Genomic DNA, 22,817 nt, shown 5'->3' on the forward strand with positions numbered 1-22,817 from the left:
CAAAATTTGGAAAAAGTCAAGGGGTCTGAATACTTTCTGCATAAACTGTAACAGCACTGTCCACACATTACCTTGTTTTATGTAAACACCACGTTATGTTACAGGACACTAGTCATACTTCTGGCAGGTTCTCACGTCAGTTAGTGGAAGGTTACAGTACTGGGATGTTTTGGCTGAGGGGGAGGCAGCTCAGTGATCTGCAGGTGAAGCGTGTTAAGGCAGAAGGCAGTGGCGTGACCATGATGCCTCACACCTTGTGCCTCCTAAAGGGCCAGGCTGGGGTGTAATTTCACCCCACGGGCTGACGGTCGACAGCAGCTGAGGGAGCATTAGCCTCTGGCTGATAGGAACTGTCAGTCATCTGTTCTGCAGAGCCAGGCTTTAGTCAGCTACTTCTGAGAAGGCTTTAGTTCTGGTTGTGTGTAAGTGGGTGTGGATGCGTTGTGCGTGTGCCTGTGACTTTGTAAGTGAATGATCGATTTTTGTACCTGAAGTTGTTCCGGTATTTCAATCAGCACGGTGGTATGTGTTGACTTTAAGTTGAGCAGAGCCATAAGCCATTAATTCCTGTTATTGATTCAAGGCATGTATTTTCTGTCAAAGTATATTTTCTGTCAAAGTATGTACACTACATTGTAAGCTAGAGTGTAATGGCCTTGGAACTTATTAATTGGATTTGGGGCAATTATAGATGCAACATGTTAATCAATTAAAGATAAATTATAATACAATTCCTGTAACAGAATAGAAATCATGTTGTGCATTATGGGCTACCTTTTCAATAAAGAAACCAATATCTGCACCTACTGTATATGCGTTATCAAATTAATTAGAGCCCTCTGGTCCAAAGTCCATTACATTTCTCTGTAGGTGATTCCACTTCTCAAATAGCTTACTGTGAGATGTTCTGGTCCTAAATTGGCATGAAGGGCATTTTCTGGTCACGTCGAACTGCATGTGAGGCAGAATAAACTGACCTGGGAAGGGAGCATCCATGCCAAGAAAACTCATCAGAATCCCAGGCTGGTTGAAGATAATAACCAGGTGGCAGTGAGTGCCTGATGGGGATGCTAAATGACTCCAAAAATGCATTCTCATGTTTTTTCCCCCTTTTCAAGACATTCCTGCCAAATAACAAAATGGTTGCCTCATGTACTGGAATTCTAATGGAAACATTTCAATGTTTCAATGTAATTTACTAATTGGCTGCCCAAGCTCGCTCTCTCTCTCTCTCTCTCTCTCTCTCTCTCTCTCTCTCTCTCTCTCTCTCTCTCTCTCACTCTCTCTCTCGTTCTGTACGTAATTCTTTTCCCATGTCTAATGGCCACTTATTTACTGCCATCCAGGTCTGGGCGAGTCCTTGTCGAAACGTAATCACATCAAATATCACTGTCAGAAATATTGAATCCTAAACCGCTTACAAGAGAAAATTGGCTTTCAGGATATTTGTATTCTGGCTGTAATTGTATAAACCCCTACAAAATGTACATTATTATCATCCAAATAATAATTCACAATTCCTGTTGCTGCAGGATTATTTTCCTGCTGTAGCAAACTATCTCAAATTAAGGTCCTACATCTGTATGCATCAATATCGATATATTTGTATCTATACATCATACTATGCTGCAGACACAGTTACTTGTCACTCATGTAAACTTACGTTTGCACTGCCACTTGTATGGCTCATTAAGACGCTATAGTCTTATTTCTACAGTAGGCTATGTGGTGATTGCTTATTGTAATTTATTGAGGCCAAGATGGCAGATGGCCATTGCAGAAATGTACTCATACATATTCAAAAACACTTGAGTTCTGTGGCATGCATGGTGTGAGAGTCGGGGGCAGAATTTGTTTTTCTCCAACTAGTTGATCGTTAGTGAATGACCCTGAAGCGAAATGCCATTACCAGATCTCAGATGAGCCCAGACTATTTTAGTCTAATTGGGATGGAGATGTGTTTTACTGAGTAAACAGGTTCAGAGTATAACCCCGACACTGTTCAGTAACCACAGACAGCTAGGGCTTGAGATAGTGATTGTTATTTGGTATTGGAGAGGGTGTGTGTGTGTGTGGGTGTGAGTGTGTGTGTGTGTGCATGTGTGTTCAAGAGTGAAAGGTGGTTATCGTGAACTTACAGCATGTGTTTGCTTAGAGGACAGAATACCCCCGCCCCCCCATCAGATCCTATACTGCTTAGGTTTCATGAGCTTCCCACTTTGATGTAGTGTGCTGTGGGAGCAAGAACAACAAACCATCACTGAAGCAGAAGAAGCAGAATATCTACTAGATTAAGCTTTCTCCAGTAAGGACTCTGTGTGCACTATCAATTCCCTGTAGCCCTCCCTCCTACTACAGGCTGCTATTGCTAAACCAACCCGTTCCTTCATGAATATTCTGATTGGCTCTAGGTGGGGAGGCTGGCTGGGTCACGTCACTACGAAAGAAAAACCATTACTTTTCTCCCCCATACGTTCCCACAATATAAAGGAAAATAACCAGCTATTTGTCCTGCAGAAAAAAAAACAGGGCAATTAATGTCCCTCTCCTTGGGTAAGTTATTGTGACAACTACCAGACGCTCTCACTTTAGGATACTACACTGAGACCGGAGGTATCTACTCAGCATCAGAAAGAGCTCCACTCAGCTCACAGAGAGAGAAAGCACTGCACTACAGAGAGGGGCTACATTTACGCTCTTATCCAGAGCGACTTACAGTTAGTGAGTGCATACATTCTTTTTTATTTTTCATACTGGCCCTCTGTGGGAATCGAACCCACAACCCTGGCGTTGCAAACACCATACTCTACCAACCTGGACCAATTGTGCTCCGCCCCATGGGTCTCCCGGTCACGACAGAGACTGGATTCGAACCAGGATCTCTAGTGGCACAGCTAGCACTGTGATGCAGTGCCTTAGACCACTGCGCCACTCGGGAGTATAGATCTTTAGATCTGACTGGCAGCACCTTATAAACACATCTTACTCACTCCAAAGAGAAGTCCTCAGAATGTGTGGCAATCACTTCTCTGGTTCCATCATAGTCAGCTTCTCTGCGGGTAATTTGAAATATCCATGTGATTATTGGCTTTGATTCTTTAGCAGGACAGGGGCATTCTCAGACCTTTGTCCAACATGTTGAACTAGTCCACTCTTGCCTACAGTCACCCATGGGAAGACCTGTGGAGTCGTATGAGAAGCTGTCAGTGAGAGAGAGTATATGTGATGTTAATGTGATGATCTCATCTCAGGTGCTTCGGCTTCCCTCGGTGGCTCAGTGAAACTATCCCCTAGCTCCCTAACATGCCAGACTGTCTCTTCAGAAGTACTTTAACATCTCACAATGGATCTCTTGAAGTTTTAAAGGCTGCAGATTTGCAGAGGCCCCACCCCAGCTGGGAGACTTTGGCGTCACCGTGACACCGTTGTCTTTGGGCCTAAGTTATTCTCCTCTGTCTGTCTGTGTGATATATGGGGCACAGGACTCTCCAAGCCATTCAGACACATCATACACTGGTTAGTGGACGGCACCTTCTTTCCTCCTCTCATTTCTAAAAATATGTTTGTCAGGAGAGGCGGCCATTAATCTGCTCTGTTGTGCAGATTTCCCCCGATGCTCTCTGCTGAATTTACAACCCTTCCTTACCCACAAGGCACTGAGGCTTTGCTGGCTGATCGCAGAGCCTTTCTTTTAAAAATCTATGCATCTTAGAGGAGAAATACACTATAGCGGTGCCCCCTGTGGGAATGATGTTAGACAGCCACTCTGCAGCTCTGTAATGTCTATACAAAACTATGACAGACCAGACACCGTCAATGTCATTCTACCTGAGCCTCTGAGGAGAGGACAGGGACGTGACTTTTCTCGGAAGGAAGCAAGCCCCCCTCCGTGCTGCACATAAATCAAATCAAATCAATTAGGGTGGGAAGTTTTGGTATTTACAGATTCCCTCTCTAGCTCTGAAGTCATTGACATGGCGTTCTTCTGACGGAAGCAAGGCCCCCCTCCATCCTGCACTAAGGTTTGGCTAGGTGCTTCACAGATACCCTCTCTGGTCCTGAAGTCATTGACATGTTGTCCTCCAACTGCAGCAAACCCCCTTCCATCCTGCACTAACAGTGGGCTGGGGGGTGTTCACAGATACCCTCTACGGCCCTAAAGTCAATTATGCTTCAAGTGGTGTCAGCGTCAACTGAGCCGTATGTAGACACACTGGAGTCTGTTCAATCAATCCCCATTCACAGGATAAAGCACCGCCTCCCATTAATTGAAGTGTGGCCTTGGGGAAGGAAGGTCGTCCGCAGACAACCTTACCACTGTTTAGTTGAATGCCAGCCCATGATTGGTCTTATTCATGGAGAAAGCAAAGGCATAGAAGCACTAATACACCTTTAGTTTCAAGTGACAGGTAACAGGTAGAATGTATGGATTGCTGACGTAAATGAATGCACTGAACTCAGAGCCTTTTGGTAGTGAGGGTAGGCAACAACACATCCGCCACGCAGGGGCCTCTCAAGGGTGAGTGCTTAGTCACCTCCTGTACTCCTTGTTCACCCACGACTGCATGGCCGCACACAACTCCGACACCATCATTAAGTTTGCCGATGACACGACGGTGGTAGACCTGATCACCGATGACGATGAGTTTCAAGTTTCGAGTTTTAATGTCACGCCCACAAGTACAGTGAAATGCCTTTCTGGCAAGCTCTAAAACCAACAATGCAGTATTCAATAACAATGTAATACTAAAAATAACATAAGGTAGAATAAAAACACACAAAATATAAAAATATGAAATAAGAAGAACATGAAAAATAAGTAGTCATATATATACAGGGTCAGTCAGTTCCAGTACCATATTTACACAATGTGCAGGGATATTGGAGCGATAGAAGTAGATATGTGTAGAGTAAGGTGACTAGACATCAGGATATATGATAAACAGCCTATAAGGAGGAGGTCAGAGACCTGGCATTGTGGTACCAGGACAACAACCCCTCCCTCAACGTCAGCAAGACAAAGGAGTTGATCATGGACTACAGGAAACGGAGGGCTAAGCACGGCCCCATTCACATCGACCGGGCTGAAGTGGAGTGGGTCGCGAGCTTCAAGGGCCGAGCTCCCTGCCATCCAGGACCTCTATACCAGGCGGTGTCAAAGTAAGGCCCGAAAAATTGTCAAAACCTCCAGCCACCCAAGTCATAGACTGTTCTCTCTGCTACCGCATGGCAAGTGGTACCGATACACCAAGTCTGGAACCAACAGGACCCTGAACAGCTTCTACCCCCAAGCCATGAGACTGCTAAATAGTTTGCTAAATAGTTAACAATAATAGCTACCCGGACTATCTGCATTGACCCTTTGTGCACAAACCTTTTTGACTCCTCACATACGCTGCTACTACTGTTTACTGTCTGTCACTTTATTCCTAGTTATATGTACATATCTACCTCAATTACCTCATACCCCTGCACATCGACTCGGTACTGGTACCTCTTGTATGTAGCCAAGTTATCATTACTCATTGTGTATTTATTATTACTTTTATTATTACGTGTTTTGCTTTTCTATTATTTCTCTATTTTCTTTCTCTCTGCATTGTTGGGATGTAAGTAAGCATTTCAATGTTAGTCCACACCTGATGTTTACGAAGCATGTGACGAATAAAATATCATTGTCAGTGGGTGCTGTAGGTGGGTGTGGTGCAGGAATCAGATGCAGGACGCAGAGAAATAAGTCCAATCGACTTTAGTAAAAAAGCACACTCAAATAACGAGTCAAACGCCCGGAGGCGAGAACGTCCGCACACAGGCGAAAACCAAAGGCGCACAAAACAGTGCGTAAATTACCTCCTAACACAGAGGAGGGAAAAGAAATGCACAAGGCAACAGTAGCGCACTAACATGACAGCGAAACAATAACACACAAACACAGACACACACAACGAGAACTAAATAGAACACTAACGAGGACTAACTAGACACAGGTGTACAACATCAAGACCAAACCAAACGAACATGAAACATAGATCGGTGGCAGCTAGTACTCCGGAGACGACGACCGCCGAAGCCTGCCCGAACCAGGAGGAGGAGCAGCCTCGGCCGAAACCTTGACAGTACCCCCCCCCTTGACGCGCGGCTCCAGCCGTGCGCCGACCCCGGCCTCGGGGACGACCAGGAGGACGCGGAGCAGGGCGCGCGGGATGGTCCCGGTGGAACTCCGACAGGAGAGATGGGTCTAGAATGTCCCTCCGCGGCACCCAGCACCGCTCCTCCGGGCCGTAACCCTCCCACTCCACGAGATACTGGAGACCCCCCATCCGGCGTCTGGAGTCCAAGATGGACCGAACGGTGTACGCCGGAGCCCCCTCGATGTCCAATGGGGGCGGAGGAGTCTCTCCTATCTCATTGTCCTGGAGTGGACCAGCTACCACCGGCCTGAGAAGAGACACATGGAACGAGGGGTTAATATTCTTATATTCAACAGGTAGATGTAACCTATAACACACCTCGTTCAATCTTCTCAGGACTTTAAAGGGCCCCACAAACCGCCGACCCAGCTTCCGGCAGGGCAGGCGGAGGGGCAGGTTTCTGGTAGAGAGCCAGACCTGATCTCCGGGTGCGTACACCGGCCCCTCACTGCGGTGGAGATCGGCGCTCGCCTTGTGACGAAGGACGGCCCGCTGCAGGTGGACGTGGGCAGCGTTCCACGTCTCTTCCGAGCGCCTCATCCAATCATCCACCGCAGGGGCCTCGATCTGGCTCTGCTGCCACGGTGCCAGAACCGGCTGGTAACCTAATACACATTGAAAAGGGGTTAGGTTAGTAGAGGAGTGGCGGAGAGAGTTCTGGGCCATCTCGGCCCAGGGAATGTAACGCGCCCACTCCTCAGGCCGGTCCTGGCAATACGACCTCAGAAACCTACCCACATCCTGGTTGACACGTTCCACCTGCCCGTTACTCTCCGGGTGGTACCCCGAGGTAAGGCTAACCGAGACCCCCAAACGCTCCATAAACGCTCTCCACACACGGGAGGTAAACTGGGGGCCTCGATCAGACACTATATCCTCGGGGACCCCGTAATGCTGGAAGACGTGGGTAAATAGGGCCTCAGCGGTCTGTAGGGCAGTAGGAAGACCCGACATAGGGAGAAGACGACAGGCCTTAGAGAACCGGTCCACAACGACCAGGATGGTGGTATTCCCCTGAGAGAGGGGAAGGTCTGTTACAAAATCCACCGAGAGGTGGGACCATGGTCGTTGTGGAACGGGTAGGGGCTGTAACTTACCCCTGGGCAGATGTCGGGGCGCCTTACACTGGGCGCACACCGAGCAGGAGGAGACGTAAACCCTCACATCCCTAGCCAAAGTAGGCCACCAGTATTTAGTGCTAAGGCAATGCACTGTCCGGCCAATACCCGGATGTCCAGAGGAGGGTGACGTGTGAGCCCAGTAGATGAGTCGATCCCGAATCTCGAGCGGAACGTACTTCCGACCCTCAGGACATTGTGGAGGGCTGGGGTCGGTACGCAACGCTCGCTCGATCTCGGCATCGACCTCCCACACCACCGGTGCCACAAGGCAAGACTCCGGTAGTATGGGAGTAGGCTCAACGGACCTCTCCTCCGTGTCATACCGCCGGGACAGTGTATCTGCCTTGCCATTCTGGGACCCAGGGATGTACGTGATTTTAAATACGAACCTGGTGAGAAACATACTCCATCGAGCCTGGCGAGGGTTCAGTCTCCTCGCTGCCCGGATGTACTCCAGGTTCCGATGGTCAGTCAAAATGAGGAAAGGGTGTTGAGCCCCCTCAAGCCAATGCCTCCACACCTTAAGGGCCTGAACTACAGCTAACAGCTCCCTGTCCCCAACGTCATAGTTACGCTCCGCCGGGCTGAGCTTTTTGGAGTAAAAAGCACAGGGGCGGAGTTTAGGTGGCGAGCCGGACCGTTGAGAGAGCACGGCCCCTATACCAGCCTCAGACGCGTCCACCTCAACCTGAAAGGGAATTGTGGGATCCGGATGCGCCAGCACCGGAGCCGACGTAAACAGGTCCTTCAGTCTCCCAAAGGCCCTGTCCGCATCAGCTGACCACTGCAGGCGCACCGGACCCCCTTTCAGAAGGGACGTGATGGGAGCTGCCACCTGTCCAAAACCCCGGATAAACCTCCGGTAGTAATTCGCAAAGCCCAAGAACTGCTGCACCTCTTTTACAGTGGTTGGAGTTTGCCAATTACGCACAGCGGACACACGATCCACCTCCATACTCACCCCTGACGCGGACAACCGATAACCCAAAAAGGAGACCGACTCCTGGAAAAACAGACATTTCTCTGCCTTGACATATAGGTCGTGCTCCAACAGCCTCCTCAATACACGTCGCACCAGGGTTACATGCTCGGCTCGGGTAGACGAGTACACCAGAATATCATCAATGTACACGACCACCCCTTGTCCCTGCATATCCCGGAAAATGTCATCTACGAAGGATTGAAAGACTGATGGAGCATTCATCAACCCATATGGCATGACAAGATATTCGAAATGACCTGACGTGGTACTAAACGCTGTTTTCCATTCATCGCCCCCCCTAATGCGCACCAAGTTATACGCGCTCCTGAGATCCAATTTTGTGAAAAACCGCGCCCCATGCAATGACTCCGTCATGGTCGCAATCAGAGGGAGTGAATAACTGTATTTCACAGTAATCTGATTGAGACCACGGTAATCAATGCACTGGCGCAACCCTCCATCTTTCTTTTTCACAAAAAAGAAACTCGAAGAGGCGGGGGAAATGGAAGGCCGAATGTATCCCTGTCTCAAAGATTTGGCTATGTAGGTCTCCATAGCTTTTCTCTCCTCTTGAGACAAAGGATACACATGGCTCCGTGGGAGCGCTGCTCCTGCCTGGAGATCAATCGCACAATCCCCCGGTCTATGGGGAGGCAACTGCGTCGCCCTAGTTTTGCTAAACACAAGAGCTAAATCCCCATATTCAGGCGGAATGTGCAGTGCGGGCACTTGGTTTGTCTTTCCACCGAAGTCGCCCCCACGGAAACACCCAGACATCGCCCCTCACACTGAACAGACCACCCATCGAGAGCCCTCTGTTGCCACGAAATAGCAGGGTTATGGGTGCTTAACCAGGGAATCCCCAGCACCACTGGGTACGCAGGAGAGTCGATCAGATACAGCTGTATAGTCTCTTCATGACCCCCCTGCGCACACATCCTAAGTGGCGCTGTGACTTCCCTGATCAACCCCGACCCCAACGGACGGCTATCTAAGGCATGAACGGGAAAAGGTTTGTCAACAGGTAGGAGAGGGATCCCTAACTCTAAACAAAACTTTAGATTCCCAGCTTCGCCTGAATCTACTAGCGCCTTATGCTGGGAATGAGGTGCAACCTGTGGAAAACCAACAGGTACACAAAAGTGCGCAACAGAAAGCTCTGGGTAGGTGGGGCGTCTACTCACCTGGGAGGCCCCCCCAGTGCGTGGCCTGTTGTCTTCTCCCCCGGAGAACCCTCCCCAGCACCTGGCCGCAGTGTGCCCTCCACGACCGCACTTGGTGCAGGAGACAGGCCCCCTCGGGCTCCTCCTACTCCGTTCTCTAGCGCCGGCACCCCCGAGCTCCATAGGGCTCGGCTCGGAGGTGCCGGAGGGCGGAATGGACGGACCCCCCTCGGGACGTCCACGGGTGGCCAGCAGGGTGTCTAAACGGATGGACATATCAACCAACTGGTCGAAAGTCAGATGGGTATCCCTGCAGGCCAACTCTCGTTGAACGTCCTCCCGGAGGCTACACCGAAAATGGTCAATGAGAGCCCGTTCATTCCACCCTGCATCTGCCGCTAGAGTCCGGTACTCTAAAGCAAACGCCTGTGCGCTCCTCCTCCCCTGTCTCAAGTGGACTAGCCGCTCCCCCGCCGCTTTGCCCTCAGGTGGATGGTCAAACACGGCCTTGAAGCGGCGGGAGAACTCGGCGTAGGAGATGGTGTTGGCGTCCATCCTCCTCCACTCAGCGTTAGCCCACTCCAACGCCTTTCCCGAGAGACAGGAGATGAGGGCGGAAACGCTCTCGTGTCCCGAGGGCACCGGGTGTACAGTGGCCAGGTAGAGCTCCACCTGCAGGAGGAACCCCTGACACCCGGCAGCTGTTCCGTCATAGGCCCTCGGGAGCGAGAGCCGAATCCTCCTGGGTTCCGGACCTGGGGCTGGTGGACCGGCCGATGGGGTGGACAGGGTAGGTGGAGGTGTGGGTACCCTGCTGGCTTCCCATCGGTGCAGGGTGTTGATAACGTCCTGTAGAGCGGTCTCCAGTTGTCTTATCTGGTCCTCCTGCCAATGGATATGCTCCTCGAGCGACACAGGTGTCACAGCCGATCCTGCTGATTCCATAGTTGGTGTGTTATTCTGTCAGTGGGTGCTGTAGGTGGGTGTGGTGCAGGAATCAGATGCAGGACGCAGAGAAATAAGTCCAATCGACTTTAGTAAAAAAGCACACTCAAATAACGAGTCAAACGCCCGGAGGCGAGAACGTCCGCACACAGGCGAAAACCAAAGGCGCACAAAACAGTGCGTAAATTACCTCCTAACACAGAGGAGGGAAAATAAATGCACAAGGCAACAGTAGCGCACTAACACACAACGAGAACTAAATAGAACACTAACGAGGACTAACTAGACACAGGTGTACAACATCAAGACCAAACCAAACGAACATGAAACATAGATCGGTGGCAGCTAGTACTCCGGAGACGACGATCGCCGAAGCCTGCCCGAACCAGGAGGAGGAGCAGCCTCGGCCGAAACCGTGACAATCGTAAAGTTCCGTCTGGTCTGTTTAGATTTTCTTGGAGGAATGCTCAAGGCTAGGCAATCAACGGAAGGCTTGAGTTAAATAGTTTTCGCACCAATTATTTTACAATGCCATAGACTCATTAGAAAGTACAGATCCCAGTGGTTCTCCTGTCATGTAACATCAATGGAGAATAGTGGAATGGCTTCTCAAATGGGAGTGGAATGGGCTAGGTGCTGATGTGGCAGGCCTGCTGTAGCACTCCTGTGGCAGGCCTGGATGGAGCTCTTGATTGATTGATGAGTGGGTGGATGGGTGAGTGGGTGGGTGAGTGGAAGGATGAATAGATGGGTGGATGGGTAGATGGATGGATGGATGGATGGATGGATGGATGGATGGATGGATGGATGGATGGATGGATGGATGGATGGATGGATGGATGGATGGATGGATGGATGGATGGATGGATGGATGGATGGATGGATGGATGGATGGATGGGTGGATGGATGGATGGATGGATGTGCTCAGACTGCACACACCTGACAAGCCTTTTACTTTCGATGGAACGGTCCAACCAGAGTGTGTTGAAGTGGTGTTTCCATCACTAGCCACTAATGAAATGCCTTTTCTGGGAATTAATTTGGGCCTAGAATAATGAGTCTTGTGAGCTCGCCGGCACCGTTGGTTTCATAAGGGGCTATTCTTTTGCTGGCCTTTGCACCAAACAATCGTAAATATTGTAACTCTGCCTGTGAAGGCCTTTGGGATGGTTGACTGAGATAATTTCACTCTCCGCTTTCATTACAAGTCTTACACTGAATGCGAATAGAGCTCGTTCACCTCTTGTATATTGGCAACCAAGGTAATTGTGTTGAATAGATATAATGGTATGTCATAGGCTGACATTTTTCTTCTTCTTTCCTCTTTCACCTCCTCCTCCTCCTCCTCCTCCTCCTCCTCCTCCTCCTCCTCCTCCTCCTCCCCCTCCTCCTCCTCTTCCTCTTCCTCTTCCTCCTCCTCCTCCTCCACCTCTTACTTCTCCACCATCTCCTCCTCCACAACCTCCTCCTCCACCTCCTCCTCCACCTCTTCCTTATCCATGCCCTCCACCACCACCCGCCCCTCCCCCTCCTCCTACCCCCTCCCCCTCCTCTCCTGTAGGTACTCATTCCAAGATGAGGAGGACATGTTCATGGTAGTGGACCTGTTGCTGGGAGGAGACCTGCGCTATCACCTCCAGCAGAACGTTCACTTCTCAGAGAACACCGTCAAGCTGTACATCTGTGAGATCGCCCTGGCGCTGGGTTATCTCCGCAGCAAACGCATCATCCACAGGTGAGTGTGAGAGAAACCTCCCTCATCTTCATCATCACTGTTATTGTCATCCACAGCTAAGAGATACAGATCAGAGCTGTCCGGTACTCACAGTTGCCACAGCCCTTAGAGGACATACTCTCCTCCAATGTCCTTTCAATGTTCAAGCTACTATCTATAGGCCCAGAAACATAGATGCCTTATACAATGTTGGAATGAACATAAGTATGTGCTGCCATGCCAAAGCCTCAGACATCCACTGCCAAACACCGAAATACAGAGATGGCTACCACCCAAAAGCATCACTCAAATTCCTTTACGTAACTGTCAAAGAATTTGACTCTCCTGTCATACATTGTGACAAATTGGGCTGACCTGAAAGACCTTCAATTGTACTTTGGTGTGAGCCACCACACACAGATCAAATCAGCCTGGAGAGAGAGAGGGGTTGACTTGATGATAAGTCAAGACACACGCAACACACCACACACATGCCAGGCAGAGACCTTCCTCGGGTTGGATGATAGCCCTCCACCTCTGTGCAGAGGAACAGCATGATAATCATGGAGAAAGTCCTTTTCAAAACTGGACAAATGGGATGCTTCAGGGTTCCAGAGTGCTAATTAATTACATGCAGGATAACAAATGACATCATTTAGTAGGAGGACATAAAGCAGATTACTGCTTTTCTATCTATCTGGGTTGAAACCGCTGTGGGGAAACACAGGTAACTGCCAAAATAAAGGAAACACCAACATAGTGTCTTAATAGGGGGTTGGGCCACCACGAGCCGCCAAAACAGCTTCAGTGAGCCTTGGCATAGATTCAACAAGTGTCTTGAACTCTATTGGAGGGATGCGATACCATTCTTCCATAAGAAATTCCATAAGTTGGTGTTTTGTTGGATGGTGGGAGAAAACCGCTCCAGAGTCTCCCATAAGTGTTCAGTTGGGTTGAGATCTGGTGACTGAGACACATACACACACACAGACAGACAGACAGACAGACAGACAGACAGACAGACAGACAGACACACACACACACACACACACACACACACACACACACACACACCAGTGGAGGCTGCTGAGGGGAGGACGGCTCATATTAATGGCTGGAACGGAGCGAATGGAATGGCATCAAACAAATGGAAACCATGGAAACCATGTGTTTGATGTTGTTGATACCTTTCCACTTATTAATCTCCAGCCATTACCACGTGCCAGTCCTCCCCAATTAAGATGCCACCAACCTCATGTGACACACACACACACACACACACACACACTTTAAACCAACTATGCGCATTTGAGACCCCTCTTTCAAAGTCACTGAGATCTCTTCTTCTGTCACGCCCTGACTCAGGGGACTCTTATAGGTTGAGTCAGGGTGTGTATATTCTTTGTTATATATATTCTATGTTGTAGTTCTATTATGTGTAGATCTATGTTGGCCGGTGTGGTTCCCAATCAGAGGCAGCTGTCGCTCGTTGTCTCTGATTGGGGATCATACTTAGGCAGCCTATTGGCACTAGTGGGTTGTGGGATCTTGTTCCGTGTAAGGTATGTTGTGTGTGCTACCTTGGACTTCACGTTTCGTTTATTGTTTTGTCGAGTGTTTATTAAGTTAAAATAAACATGTATGCATATCACGCTGCGCCTTGGTCCGTCCCGTCCTTCAACGAACGTGACAGAAGATCCCACCAGACCTGGACCAAGCAGTGTGCCGAGGAGGAGCAGAGAGGATGGACTTGGCAGTAGATAAGAGAGGATCTGGCAAGGCAGATGGAGGCCCTGAAAGGGATCAGGGTGGAGAGGCAACCCCAAGAACATTTTGGGGGGGGGCACACAGTGTGGACGACGAGGCAGCAGGAGGCCGCGATAGGGCGGATCTGCTGGTTAGGAGAGGAGGCCACCAGATTAAGGGGGCTATTGGTTCAGAGGGAGCAGGAGGTATTCGGTCAGAGGGAGGCGCTACAGGAGGCTAGAAGGGAGAAGGAAGGTGTAGAGGCACGGCGAGAGAAGCTGGTTAGGCAGCAGAAGGAGCAGGGGTTAATAAAGGAACCCAGTCCTGCTCCTCGCACCAACCAAGTGGTGTGTGTCGCCAGTCCGGTCCGGCCCGTTCCTGCTCCCCGCACCAAGCCAGTGGTGCGCGTCGCCAGCCTGGCCCGGCCTGTTCCTGCTCCTCGCACCAAGCCAGTGGTGCGCGTCACCAGCCCGGCCCGGCCTGTTCCTGCTTCTCATACCAAGCCAGTGGTGCGCGTCGCCAGCCCGGCCCGGCCTGTTCCTGCTCCTCGCACCAAGCCAGTGGTGCACGTCGCCAGCCCGGCCCGGCCCGGCCTGTTCCTGCTCCTCGCACCAAGCCAGTGGTGCGCGTCGCCAGTCCGGCCCGTTCCTGCCCCTCGCACCAAGCCTGTGGTACGTTTGTCCAGTCCAGCACGGCCCGTGCCCGTTCCACCGGTGCCTGGTCCGGCACCGGTCAGCTGCTCCACTCCGGAGACAGAGCAGTCCGCCCCACCGGTGCCTGATCTAGTTCCGGTCAGCTGTTCCACTCCGGAGCCAGAGAAGTCCGCTCCACCGGTGCCTGATCCAGCTCCGGTCAGCTGCTCCACTCCGGAGCCAGAGCAGTCCGGCCCCTACCCTGTTATGTTTATGTTGTGCGGTCGGAGTCCGCACCTTTGGGGGGGGGGGGGGGTACTGTCACGCCCTGACTCAGGGGACTCTTATAGGTTGAGTCAGGGTGTGTATATTCTTTGTTATATACACTGCTCAAAAAAATAAAGGGAACACTAAAACAACACATCCTAGATCTGAATGAATGAAATAATCTTATTAAATACTTTTTTCTTTACATAGTTGAATGTGCTGACAACAAAATCACACAAAAATTATCAATGGAAATCAAATGTATCAACCCATGGATGTCTGGATTTGGAGTCACCCTCAAAGTTAAAGTGGAAAACCACACTACAGGCTGATCCAACTTTGATGTAATGTCCTTAAAACAAGTCAAAATTAGGCTCAGTAGTGTGTGTGGCCTCCACGTGCCTGTATGACCTCCCTACAACGCCTGGGCATGCTCCTGATGAGGTGGCGGATGGTCTCCTGAGGGACCTCCTCCCAGACCTGGACTAAAGCATTCGCCAACTCCTGGACAGTGTGGTGCAACGTGGCGTTGTTGGATGGAGCGAGACATGATGTCCCAGATGTGCTCAATTGGATTCAGGTCTGGGGAACGAGCGGGCCAGTCCTTAGCATCAATGCCTTCCTCTTGCAGGAACTGCTGACACACTCCAGCCACATAAGGTGTAGGATTGTCTTGCATTAGGAGGAACCCAGGGCCAACCGCACCAGCATATGGTCTCACAAGGGGTCTGAGGATCTCATCTCGGTACCTAATGGCAGTCAGGCTACCTCTGGCGAGCACATGGAGGGCTGTGCGGCCCCCCAAAGAAATGCCACCCCACACCATGACTGACCCACCACCAAACCGGTCATGCTGGAGGATGTTGCAGGCAGCAGAACGTTCTCCACGGCGTCTCCAGACTCTGTCACGTCTGTCACATGTGCTCAGTGTGAACCTGCTTTCATCTGTGAAGAGCACAGGGCGCCAGTGGCGAATTTGCCAATCTTGGTGTTCTCTGGCAAATGCCAAACGTCCTGCACGGTGTTGGGCTGTAAGCACAACCCCCACCTGTGGACGTTGGGCCCTCATACCACCCTCATGGAGTCTGTTTCTGTCCGTTTGAGCAGACACATGCACATTTGTGGCCTGCTGGAGGTCATTTTGCAGGGCTCTGACAGTGCTCCTCCTGCTCCTCCTTGCACAAAGGCGGAGGTAGCGGTCCTGCTGCTGGGTTGTTGCCCTCCTACGGCCTCCTCCACGTCTCCTGATGTACTGGCCTGTGTCCTGGTAGCGCCTCCATGCTCTGGACACTACGCTGACAGACACAGCAAACCTTCTTGCCACAGCTCGCATTGATGTGCCATCCTGGATGAGCTGCACTACCTGAGCCACTTGTGTGGGTTGTAGACTCATGCTACCACTAGAGTGAAAGCACCACCAGCATTCAAAAGTGACCAAAACATCAGCCAGGAAGCATAGGAACTGAGAAGTGGTCTGTGGTCACCACCTGCAGAACCACTTCTTTATTGGGGGTGTCTTGCTAATTGCCTATAATTTCCACCTGTTGTCTATTCCATTTGCACAACAGCATGTGACATTTATTGTCAATCAGTGTTGCTCCCTAAGTGGACAGTTTGATTTCACAGAAGTGTGATTGACTTGGAGTTACATTGTGTTGTTTAAGTGTTCCCTTTATTTTTTTGAGCAGTGTATATTCTATGTTGTAGTTCTATTATGTGTAGATCTATGTTGGCCGGTGTGGTTCCCAATCAGAGGCAGCTGTCGCTCGTTGTCTCTGATTGGGGATCATACTTAGGCAGCCTATTGGCACTAGTGGGTTGTGGGATCTTGTTCCGTGTAAGATATGTTGTGTGTGCTACCTTGGACTTCACGTTTCGTTTATTGTTTTGTAGAGTGTTTATTAAGTTAAAATAAACATGTATGCATATCACGCTGCGCCTTGGTCCGTCCCGTCCTTCAACGAACGTGACATCTTCTACCCATGGTAGCCAAAATAATGAGCAACTGTGCATTTCTATGCATGACCCTAAGCATGATGGGATGTTAATTGCTTAATTAACTTAGGAACCACACTTGTGTGGAAGCACCTGCTTTCAATATACTTTGTATCCCTCATTTCTATTATTTTGGCAGTTACCTGTAAATCGGATTGTCATTTCTCAATACATTCCTCATTAATCGATTCAATGTGAATATTTTACATTTCTGTCATTCCATTCGGACCAAAAAAACATCCCCATAGATAAGCAGGTGTTTGGGAGATGTTTAGATTAAATCAACCGCTTTCAATCTGCATTTATTACGGAAAAAGGAAGTGGCCGGTACTGAAATGTTCATCTCATCTGTATGTAAATTGAATACATAATTTGATTGGGAGGCTGTGTGCTCCCTGTAGCACTCTGAGTGGGTGCACATATTCAGTGTGAGTGCACATGTGTAGTTGGTGTGTGTGTGTGTGTGTGTGTGTGTGTGTGTGTGTGTGTGTGTGTGTGTGTGTGTGTGTGTGTGTGTGTGTGTGTGTGCATGTGTCTGCTGGTGATACCCTGGCCTTGAGCAGAATTTCTATCCAGTATACAGAATCCTATGACTCATGACTGATGATTCATAATGACAATGTTGATGATGACATTGCAATCATACACTGGTACAGCCTGTCCTCAGAGCCAAACGAAACATATTTTACGTATTTCTGAGCACCTTCAAGACAAATGACACCTACTAATGGTCTCGTTACTAATGGTCTCGTTACAGGGATGGGCAACTGGCGGCCCCCGCGGATCAATTTCCCAAAACGGAACTCAGTCGGGGTCTCACTCTCAACTTACTGTTGAGAGTTAGAATAGTAGAATACACAAGGTGCAATTTCGAAATTTGGTTGTGCATCAGCAGTTTTTCTCTTATGTCAGTCACTGACAGTCAGCCAATTTGCCCATGTCAGCTAAATTTGTTCAGATTGGTAAATTAGTCTAGCGGCCAGCAAAAGGAGTAGAATTGCATGAAATCTGTTATAAAATTGCAAACATTTTTCTCCACCCTATGGCACAATGTGCAGAATTACAGGAAATGACCTATTAAAACTGCACATGTGTCTCTCCGTCCCATGGCAAAATGAGTAGAATTGCATGAAAGTTGTTATACAATTTGAAAATATTTTCTCTGCCCCATGGCAAAATGTATAGAATTGCAGCAAACGTGCTTTAAAACTGCAGTATTTTCTCTACGCCCTATGACAAAATGTGTGGAATTTCTCTCCACTGTCAAGAATAGGACCGCTAGAATGTTTTGTTTGCAAGGTGGCCCCACCCCTTCAAAGTTGCCCATCTCTGCTTTAAACAGAAACTAAAGTAGGGAGGTTGGTTGGTTGGGGAGGATGGATATGTGTAATCCTGACCTTCTAGCAATATAAAAGTTGCGTGTTCGAGTCTGGTCGGTGACAACTGTAGCATTTCAGCTAACCCTTATTCTAGATTTAACCCGTTTCACTTAACACGCTACATAAATGATCCTAGGTTCCCTAACCGCCAATGTAAATTATTATTATTATTCCATTATTCTCCTTTGTTGTTACTGCGCAATAAGCAACCTGGTCTCAGAGAAAGACGTATAATACTATACATCCTCCAAGATAAGGTACATCATCCAATTCGTATGCTACTGTACGACCGAGTAAGATGCATGATACTGTATGTCCTATAATTCATATGATATTGTAGAATTGCTATTCCATTCATAATGTAACCTAACATAACGTTATATATCATACTAAATGGAGCGTCACAGATTTACCTACAGAATAATATGAATTGCCCTGAGACCAGTTTTATCTTTTCACAATAGATACAGGGAGTACTGTGCCTCTATTACCATCAGGGTAACAAAGCACCAAGGCCTGTTTTGTCAGTACCTTCTCATGGGGTTTTCAATTATTAACACTAAGAAGCATCTCAATTAGTGGCATCTTCAGAGACGATCCTCTCCAAACAAGGCAAGTGGAAAAAGGGATCGGAGGTGTGAGGTGTGAGAAGGGAAGTGGTGGAGCTGTGGTGTTATTGACTCACTCCCCAGTTCCCACAGCAGCTTCGTTTAGATGGTTGGAATCAGAGGGGGAGACAAGCAAGTGGTGTTGAAAAGGGTGGACGTGGGGAGCAGTATACATGTGACTGATGCCGGGAGCAGTACCGCTAGACCACAGGCTAGGACCTGTAGGAAGGGAAGTGGTGGAGCTGTGGTGTTATTGACTTACTAACTTCTGTAGCTTCTGCACTTTGACCAACACTGATTGGTCAAAAGACCACTTAGTGGAAAAAATATCAGAATTGGGCTGCCTGTGTAAACGCAGCCTTTGTGACCAAATTGTTTTAACTTATCAATAGGATTTAATATTTCATACTGAAGTAACTTCCTGTTGGATTGTTAGGTAGTGGTCTACAGCACATGATGAAACCTCAGTCTCCCATAACTAACTATAGTGATGTAGAGTAGATGCTTGGTCTGTGTGTGTGTTTGCACAAAGATTACCGATGATGTCCTTAAGTGAGATAAGATAGCATTTGATAGATAGGATGATTATGGAATATGCACCCTGTTTTCCATTGCTTCAGACTAAGACAGTGGGTAGTCTTTTATTTATTTTTACCGGAGCTCAGTAAATATATGGTTCTCAGAATGTGCTAGCTGGGAAATGATCTGTTTTGACATCAGAAATCAAACCTTTTTCTCCCCAATTTTCGTGGTAACCAATTGGATGTTACAGTCTTGTCCCATCGCTGCAACTCCCGTACGGACCCGGGAGAGGCGAAGGTCGAGAGCCATGCGTCCCCCGAAACACGTCCCTGCCAAGCCTCACTGCTTCTTGACACACTGCTCGCTTAACCCGGGTTTGCTTGCTATGGAGGTTTTAAACTAAAAACAGAAGTGCCACAGAGACTGGAGCTGTCTACTGTTTTTATGTTCTCAGTTTGAGTTATTAGCCACAGTTATAAGGTGTTGCAGTGCTCCTCTCCATTCAACAGACTACAGCACAGTGAAAGGAGAGCATGGCTCTGAACAAGGCTGTGCTCTGAGCTCTGGGAGAGAGAGAGCCACCGCCTGCTTCACACAGAGGCAGACAAGAGCTGTAGAGGTGCCCTTTGGCTCTCACACTGAAGCTACAGACACATCCAGGCTATGTTTAGAGGAAAGATACAGTCAGAGGGACAAATGTGATTGCGAAGCCTCAATCCTGCACCTAAAGGCAACAGCACTGAATGCATAATCACATTTGAGTCCAATCTCACCATCGTCTCTTTTGGAAGTAATTCCATGTAGGAAGTTTTTCAAGGCTGGCTCAATGTTTATTCAGATTGCTATCAAATGAAGCATAGTAAGCCACAGCTGTTCCCTGATGCTTATTTCCAACACCGCTGGGCTGTTCTCACCAGGGAGGTGTTCACATGGGGGGAGTGTGTATCTGTTCTCTGAATCTCTCCCAGACATTTTGTTGCATATCCTAATGTAATTTTACTACACCTGTTGCACCACGTGGATGTCTGTTGTACTGATGCTCTTGGAGAGCTTTCTCACTTTCTCACAGCCTGGTTTGGTTTTTGTGATTGCAGATCTATTCCTTTACACTCTGATGAGAGCTGGATTTTGCAGCTGCTCAACTCAACTCAGCCCAGCTAAGCTCTGTTCAGCTCGGCTGTGCTCAGCGTAGCACAGCCTCAAACTGGCACAGTGTGTCTTTCTGGTTCCCTGTGTGATGTGACACTGACCAGACATTGTTTCTCCAAATGTGCTGTTTCATGATCAATCTCCGCACATGCTCTATAAGGGCTCTCTGTCCCTGGCTTGGCTTGGCTTCAGCAACACCCAGAGCCCAGACACATTATCTCTCTGCTGCTCAAACTCATTTGTTAAAGGAAGATGAACAGCTCACATTTGTCCACACGTTCTCATCCCATGGTATGATGGCGCCTGAGAGTGATGGTTCTGCGAGGAAGTAACCCACTGGGCACAGACGTCAGTTCAACGTCTAGTTTTCATTTACATTTCGTTGAGTTGTCAACTAATGTCAATTCAACGTGAAATCAACAAACCATTTCACCATGTCTTTGGATCTAGACTCAAAGTTGGGTGAAAAAAAGACTACATTCCCTTATGTTGATTACTTTTCAAATCCAATCAGTTTTCCACGTTGACTCAACGTCATCATATATCATTTTTTGGTTGAAATGACGCGGAAACACTGTTGATTCAACCAGTTTCTGCCCAGTGGGAAAGCTCTTGTGTTCCCAATGAAAAGTTAAGTGTTCTGTATTTATAGTCTGCATAAATATTTCACAGGAGGAGGAGACTATGTCTTCATATTTCAGATGGGGAGGCAGGTATAGCACGGCCTTAGAAGGTAAATTAAACATCCTTTAAACTCACAACAGTGGATTTGTGAACATTGGTTTACTGGCAGCACGACAACATATTTTTCCACTAGTCTACCCTAAAAGATCTAGAATTACCTGCTTGCTTACTGCCTTACAGGAGCTTCCACATTTGGTGAACTTTGAGCGTTCTCCCTGAGCTTGAGTTAGTAAATAATTCATCAGTAATAATTGGGATTCAGTAAGCCATGCCTCAGAATGCCGTGTTCAAACAGGCGCTCTCCAAAGACCAACCGACTCAAACCGGACTAAATTTGACAGGAGCCAGCTGAACACGCACTCGTCAGGCAGTAAAATTCAAGCATTGTGTCTATGAGTAAGAAATACAGTAGCATCAACCTCCTCCTCTCTGCCAATCCGCCTGTGACAGAGCTGTTGTTATCATTAGTATTATTTCACTGATCAAACTCAAGTGAATAAAAGCTCTGCTTCAGCTTAAACCCTGTTATTAGGATTGAGACTGTTAGTGTTAGCTGTAAATTGCTTCCAGTGGCTAGTTGAGGTTTCCCTCCACGTTCAAAGCTGCTGCTGTCTGTCAGTCTGCTGATTCCTCTCTTGGCTGGTGGGTGTGGCCTGCTGGCTGCAGCTGAGTGCTGGATGACTGGTGCTCCCTCCCTGTGCTGCCTGTTCTGCTCTACTCTGGGACATCATGGGGCAGAGCCTCCCCTAAGGCCTGGTAGCTGTCTGTGGTGCTGTATGTGGTGCTGTCTGTGGTGCTGTCTGTGGTGCTGTCTGTGGTGCTGTCTGTACTGCGGTCTGTGGTGCTGCCTGTGGTGCTGTCTGTGGTGCTGTCTGTGGTGCTGTCTGTGGTGCTGTCTATGCTGCTGTCTGTGGTGCTGTCTGTGGTGCTGTCTGTGGTGCTGTCTGTGGTGCTGTCTGTGGTGCTGTCTATGCTGCTGTCTGTGGTGCTGTCTGTGGTGCTGTCTGTGGTGCTGTCTGTACTGCGGTCTGTGGTGCTGCCTGTGGTGCTGTCTGTGGTGCTGTCTGTGGTGCTGTCTGTGGTGCTGTCTATGCTGCTGTCTGTGGTGCTGTCTGTGGTGCTGTCTGTGGTGCTGTCTATGCTGCTGTCTGTGGTGCTGTCTGTGGTGCTGTCTGTGGTGCTGTCTATGCTGCTGTCTGTGGTGCTGTCTGTGGTGCTGTCTGTGGTGCTGTCTGTGGTGCTGTCTATGCTGCTGTCTGTGGTGCTGTCTGTGGTGCTGTCTGTGGTGCTGTCTGTGCTCTCTGTGCCCTAGCCTTCCACAATAGTGAAGGAGTCATCAAAGCAGTCCTCATTAGGAGTGGGCTGCTAGGTGGACTGTGTACAAAGATGATGCTGCAAAACCCAACGTCCCAATGGACCCAAGCAGTGTGTGTTTGTGTATGTGTGTGTCCGTGTTTGTGTGTGTGTGTGTGTGTGTGTGTATGCGTGTGTGTGAGTGTCCTGTGTGAGTTTGAGGGTGACTTATCATCAAGGCAGGTGTGCGATTGACCCTCCCAATCCCCCTCCAGGCTGATCTGACCTGTGTGTGGTGGAGCACAAAATAGCAATTTAAGGTATTTTGGGTCAGTCCCAGCTGTCGTCTGTTTCCCTGTATCAGAGGTGTGTCAGTTGACCGGGTGCAGGTTCAGGTTACCCCTCTCAACCTGATAGCTGGTGTA

General features: G+C 48.9%; 1 protein-coding gene across 1 annotated transcript in view; it reads left to right on the forward strand.

Moving 5' to 3' along the window:
- LOC311142183 (serine/threonine-protein kinase 32A-like) overlaps nt 1-22,817 on the forward strand; it is an 87,922-nt gene that overhangs the window by 13,244 nt on the left and 51,861 nt on the right. The window contains exon 4 of the mRNA XM_084177777.1: nt 11,965-12,138. Within this exon, the coding sequence (XP_084033903.1) occupies nt 11,965-12,138 (174 nt within the window). The remainder of the gene's footprint in view (nt 1-11,964; nt 12,139-22,817) is intronic.

Source organism: Coregonus lavaretus (assembly GCF_964263955.1).
Source record: "Coregonus lavaretus genome assembly, chromosome: 15".
NCBI classification, from domain to species: Eukaryota; Metazoa; Chordata; class Actinopteri; order Salmoniformes; family Salmonidae; genus Coregonus; species Coregonus lavaretus.